General features: G+C 37.9%; 1 protein-coding gene across 1 annotated transcript; it reads right to left on the bottom strand.

Annotated features, from left to right (window-relative positions):
• Positions 1 to 435: 435 nt before the first annotated feature.
• On the bottom strand, positions 436 to 5,739 carry LOC149579602 (uncharacterized). The gene is made up of 2 exons (XM_089802281.1): positions 5,681 to 5,739; positions 436 to 2,968 (listed from the first exon to the last, which is right to left on the bottom strand). Exons 1-2 carry the CDS (start codon positions 5,737 to 5,739, stop codon positions 436 to 438), a joined length of 2,592 nt encoding a protein of 863 aa, XP_089658407.1.
• Between the last annotated feature and the right edge of the window lie 354 nt (positions 5,740 to 6,093).

The raw sequence follows: 6,093 nt of genomic DNA, 5'->3' as shown, positions 1-6,093 counted from the left end.
AGAATTAAAAGATTAAAAATATTAAAAATAAAAATAAACATAAATAATTGAAAAAAATTAAATCAATCTAAAAATAAAAATAAAAATAAAAGAACCAAATGTATAAATATATATAATTATAAAGGAGAGATCGCAAAAGAACCCGGGACCAACTCGAAACACGAGACAAAGTAAATGAAAGCAAAAAATAAGAACATAAAAAACCATAAAAATACAAAATATTAAAAATAATGAATAAATTGATAAAATTAAAAAATTAGAAAAATAATAAAATTAGAAGACCAACAACATAAAGAGAAGCAAGCCGCACGCGAAAAGAAACAACCAAGAGACCGAAAAGAAGAGGACAGAAAGGAAGTAGAAAAAACAAAGAAAAAACAAGACAAAGAAGAGCCAACGTACCAGGACACCAAACCACAGACAGGGGAGGGGGGGCTATCCATGCTGTTGCCGGCAATCGAGCGAGCGAAGCAAAGGTTGCCACGAGGGGTTCAAGGACCACCCATCATCTCTATTAAGGTTGAGGGGGTGGTGGCTAATTTCAATGGCTTCTTTGAGCTTTCTCTTGAAATAATTGCTCTCTTTGCAAAGGATTTGCGCTTGCTCCAAACAAATGTGATGTTTGGTGGTGACAGAGTGCTCTGCTAAGGCCGATTTTTGGACCCTATCATGCAAGATGTCTGCCCCGTGCTCACGTATCCTGGTCCGAAAAGAACGACCAGTTTCTCCAATGTAGGGGGTGCCACATGAGCACACAATCTTGTAGACTCCTGAGTCAAGAAATGAGTCTTTGGAGTCCTTGAGCTGCGGGACAAGATTACTTAACTTTGAAAGGGGTTTGAAAGCAACTCGGAGGCCCCTTTTTGTTAAGATTTTGGCAATCTTTTGGGAGATGCCATCCACAAAAGGAATGGAGACATGCAGAGCGGGGAGGTTCGCGGACAGGGAAGGCCTAGAGCAAGAAAGGAAGAAGGATTTGGCCTGGCGAAGAGCCCTAGAAATTTGCTTGCACGGATATCCATTCAAGGAGAAGACCTGACGAAGATGAGATAACTCACTATCTAAGTGTTCTTCATCACATATTCTGAAGGCTCTCAAGGCAAGGGTTCTAAGGATGCTGGCTTTATGGCTGGGGTGGTGGTGGGAAGAGGAGTGGAGATATAAGTCAGTGTGGGTGGATTTACGATAAACCTGCCTACCAAAGGTGCCATCCCGCTTCCTGATGAGAAGAACATCAAGAAAGGATAAGCGGTTGTCTGACTCTAGCTCCATGGTAAACGATATGCCAGGGACCAAGTTGTTGATGTGCTTGTGAAACTCCTCAAGTTTTTCAAGCCCATGTGGCCAACACACATTGGTGTCATCTACATATCGTTTCCACCATCTAGGTTTCAGGGGGAAGGAGTGGATGGCAGTCTCCTCAAAATGTTCCATGAAGAGGTTCGCAATGATCGGAGAGAGAGGGGAACCCATGGCAACCCCTTCCACTTGCTCATAGATAACATTTTGGAAGGAGAAAAACGTGGATCTTAGACAGAATTCAACCAAGTCTGCTATCTCATCACCAATCTTGTTCTTTACAATAAGAACAGACTCCTGAATAGGGACTTTGGTGAAGAGGGAGACCACATCAAAGCTTACCATGATGTCATCCTGTTCAGCCTTGCAGCCCCTAACAAATTGGACGAAATGCGAAGAATCCTTGATGAAAGAGTTGGAATTCCCAATCAAGGGGGAAATTAACTTGGCAAGGTGGGAGGCAAGGAGAAAAGTAGGTGACCCAATAGTGTCCACAATGGGTCTCAAAGGTATGCCTCCTTTGTGGATTTTAGGGACCCCATAAATACGGGGGGTCACTTCTTTGGACGGAACCAATTTTTTCTTTGTGGTCTCATCAAAGGAGGAATTGAGAACCAAGGCTTTGACTCTCTTCAAGATCTTGGGGCACGGATTGCGAGAGAGAGTGCGATAGCTGCTGGTGTCAGCGAGCAAGTCACACATTTTGGCGACATAGTCTTGTCGGTCCATGATGACAGTAGCATTACCTTTATCAGCTTTGGTGATAATGATGTCATTATCCTTGACAAGACTTTTAAAGGCACGCATTTCTCCACTAGGCAAATTGGGTTTCGGTGGTTTGGCATGCCTAAGGGCGACCGCACAATCTTGCCTAACAGCTTCTGCCTCATCATTTGAAAGAGAGCGAATAGCATTCTCGATCTCAATGAGGAACTGCAAGTGAGGGATGACCCGAGGGGAGCAAGAGAAATTAAGACCCCGCTTTAAGAAATTAAAAGAAAGAGGGTCTAAGACAGCCGAGGACAAGTTGACAACCAACTTGTTTTCCCAATCCCTTACCGCATGATTAGATAAGGGAGAACGGAGGAGGAAGGGGCGAGCGAGAGGACGAGGGAAAGGAGAAGCTACACCAAGGCCATACTTGACCCGAGGTGAGAGGATGGTGGTAGAAGAAGACGCCACCGATACTCCATTGGATGGCAATATGGGGGACGTCCCACTAGCACCGACCCCAATGGGTCGAGATATGGAAGGTCCTCCACCGGTGTCAGAGGAGTCAAGGGGACCCAAAGACGAGGGGTTGAGCTGAGCAGGATGGATCTCGGGGCTGCCACTGATAAGACAAGGGTCAATCCGAGGGGGGACAGGAAGAGAAGACTGCCTGCTCACCGCCGAAGAGCAATAAAGGAAGGACTGCGCAGGCACATCACACGAAAGAGGACAGCAAGAAGACGTACCTGAGCACCTAGGCAAGGAGCCGTTGTAAGAGCTAGAACGTAGGGTGACAGCAGATTGCGAGCCAATTGCACCCGGGTTGTGTCGAGCTCCAGCACCAGTCAACGGTTCAGTCTGCGACGCAGAGGAGGAAGAAGATAGCGTAGGGGCTTCCCCACCCACCACCTTGAATGCTTCATGCCCTGTGTACCTAGGCAAGGAGCCGTTGCGAGAGCTAGAACGTAGGGTGACAGCAGATTGCGAGCCAATTATTTATGTTTATTTTTATTTTTAATATTTTTAATCTTTTAATTCTCTCTTAAAAATTATTGCTATAGATTCATAAATTAAAGAGTTATTTCTCTACTCTTCCCTCTTTCTTGTGTTTCTTCTATCTTGTTGTTTTTTCTTCTCTTGTCCCCCCACTTTTTAAAAAATTCTTTCTCTTCATTTCTTTCTTTCTCTGCCTCGTGTTGTGTGCTCCTCCCCCTCTCTTCTTTCTTTTTATTCTGCTGGGCTTGGCTAGTCTGCATACTTTTTTACTTCCTTCTCTCATCCTGATGATGGATCACAGAGTGTGATCCGAAACGTTGATGATAAAAAAACTTACACAATCGAATCCAGAAGCAACATCATCATTACTTAGTACTAGATTCAACCTTCAATTGCATAAGATGTTACAAAATTATAACATTACAATATATTGGATGATTTTCAATTCTTGGCCAATGTGGAAGGCTTCTCAGTGGAAAAATACTTCCCCAAGAATTTAAATATTGTGCATACCCTCAAAAATAAATGCTTCTCAAGTCCATATAAGGAAATTGAGAGTAAGAACAAAATTTTTTTTTTAATAGTTATTTTCTACATGTTAAGTATGACTTTAACCGGGGACATTTTTTGCTACATGAAGTTAGGAAAAAATCACAAGGAAACTTCCTGCAGGCGTACTTCTACCATCCATTCAAAAAAAGTATTTAAGTATCCTTCTATTTTTTATGCATCTAGGGAGAGGCCCCAAACCATGGGGATCAACTGCATTCTTTCATCTCATTCTATTAAGGACATGCTAGATGGAATGGGCAATATGGAGTATGCAAATAGAGTGCACCACTCAAAAACTAAGGATGGATACAACTTGAGAGTAAGAAAAATAATATTCAACATCTAATGACATTAAGGTCCTCTAAGAAAGGTGAAAATATGTAATCTAAATTACATGTTTTCATCCATTAGGATAGATGGTCAATAATGGCCTTATACTTGGGCTAGGAATATTTAATGTTGTAGCTAATTTTGCACTCTTCCTTTTTCATCGTGCACCTTTTTCTCTGAGGGGTGCAAAACTATCTAGTCTCCTTTATTGTAGCATATATTTGGTAATTATTTGTATTAAAAATAACTATTTGATTTGGCCTAAAATGACCTATTTTCATAATGTATCCCTTTGATTGGAACATTGATACACCTCTCATTTTTATCTTCTTTGCATATTGGAGTGGATTGATGGATAAAAATTCATCTTTATATTCAACAAAATAATTAGGAACCAACTTTCAACAATCTCAATGTCACCTTATTTGAAGAAACTGTTTCCAACATGGGGTCTAAAGAAAAATTTAAAATTTAAAAGATAATAAGTGGAGCCCACTCCATAAATAAATATCATGACTACTAAAGGTCTCAATAAATCTATATAAAATATCATGACTACTAAAGGTCTCAATTAATCTATATACATCAACAATATTCAAGGATATAATGATGAGATTTAAAATATTTAAATTGGTTACAAACTATGAAGATGAGAATAATCCACTAGATGATAACCCACCTAGCATTATTAATTAAGATTTGGAACTCCATATTTTCTTTTCAAGTGATTCAAATTAAGGATTAGGACTCTCTCTATTGATATCAATAGTATGATGAAATTTACATAAATATTGTATTGACTATAGCTACAATTAAGACATTACATATTTTATATATCTTTAAAAAGATGCTTACAAGCTAATAAGAAGATCAAAACATAAACATAAACTAAAGATAAAAGGATTGAGAAAGGAAGCTACACAAGTATCATTTGAATTAGTAAAAAATAAAAAATAGTAAAAATTTTAGTTGAGAGACATGAAAAATAATTTTACATGTTCTATAGAGAACTTATATGCAAAATTTATTAAAAAGAGTTGAATTGATAAAGATTAAAATGTTGGCTTCATCCTTATATTTCATTCACCCCTCCATCATAACATAAAATTAGTTGTCTAAACCATCTTTCCCTTATTAAATAGTTCCTTAATTGATTTATACCATTCATATTGTTTTCTAATATAAGACCAACATAAGATATCAATCACTAATGTGTAAATTATAATTTACGAAAACTATGAAAGCATCATTATTAAGGGGCAATACTTATTATATATATATAGATTTAAAGATCCACCAAATACATGCCATTATTTATTTAGATTTTTAAATAAATTTCTTAATTACAAACTCTGGTTATTATCACATAACATTTTCTATCTCTCCACAAACAAAAACATGAACTATAAGACCAAATTTAAGACATATAATATGAGGTCTCAAATAAAAATATGCTCAATGATAGACCTACAAAAGAAAATATGAGAAAATAGATAGCCATATGCTAAAACAATAAACTCAAATCTTAAACCTAATATAATATAAAAATATAACTACAATAAATTTACATTATATGCTCTAAACATGAATATAGATCAAAACGAGAAATTAAGGTGACTGAAATGGTAAGAAATAATTTTTGAGTGATCTTATATCTTTTTTAATACTAAACAATTATTGGGGCAGAATCTGAAGCAACAAATATTTATGTGAATATTCTATCCGTTTGACATCAGGCGGGAAATGTTGGAATTCAAAAGTAACGACAACCTACTAAGAAATAAACATAGACAGCATGAACGGGCTCACATCTGCCACCTCAGTAGTCAATCCATCTTTGAGTGTGCCCATTAAAGCCGGCCAAAAGTTAGAATCAAATTAGCAAACGCAATGAATAAGAAATCCCCACTAAGTAGACAAGATCTTGTGGAAGTGAAGCTTTCTGAACCACAAGGCAGAAACCATTAATGGAGGTTATGCAAGCCTGATGGGAGGATGTACAGAATTTTGGTTGCTATGCTGGTGGAGAATGTAATGAATGTATTTTACCATTTGTGGATGCTCCGCACTCAATGTGCCAAAATAAGTTTGTCCATTGCACCTGCACCATAAATTACTCACTCCTCTACACTAGTAAAAAAACAATATAGAAACAGAAGTGAGAAATTCATTGTTCTTTGCATGTGAACCTAGAAAAAAAAGGTA

This window comes from Cupressus sempervirens, chromosome 1, assembly GCF_028749045.1.
Source record: "Cupressus sempervirens isolate cs-2001-9-10 chromosome 1, ASM2874904v1, whole genome shotgun sequence".
Classification (NCBI taxonomy): Eukaryota; Viridiplantae; Streptophyta; class Pinopsida; order Cupressales; family Cupressaceae; genus Cupressus; species Cupressus sempervirens.
This window is presented reverse-complemented; position numbering and strand designations above follow the sequence as displayed.

Coding starts and splice junctions, on each gene's coding strand:
- LOC149579602 (XM_089802281.1), bottom strand. CDS start 5,739: ATGGGCACACTCAAAGATGGATTGACTACTGAGGTGGCAGATGTGAGC. Junction 2,969..5,680: donor GATGTGAGCCCGTTCATGCT/GTCTATGTTTAT, acceptor CCTACGTTCTAG/CTCTCGCAACGGCTCCTTGC.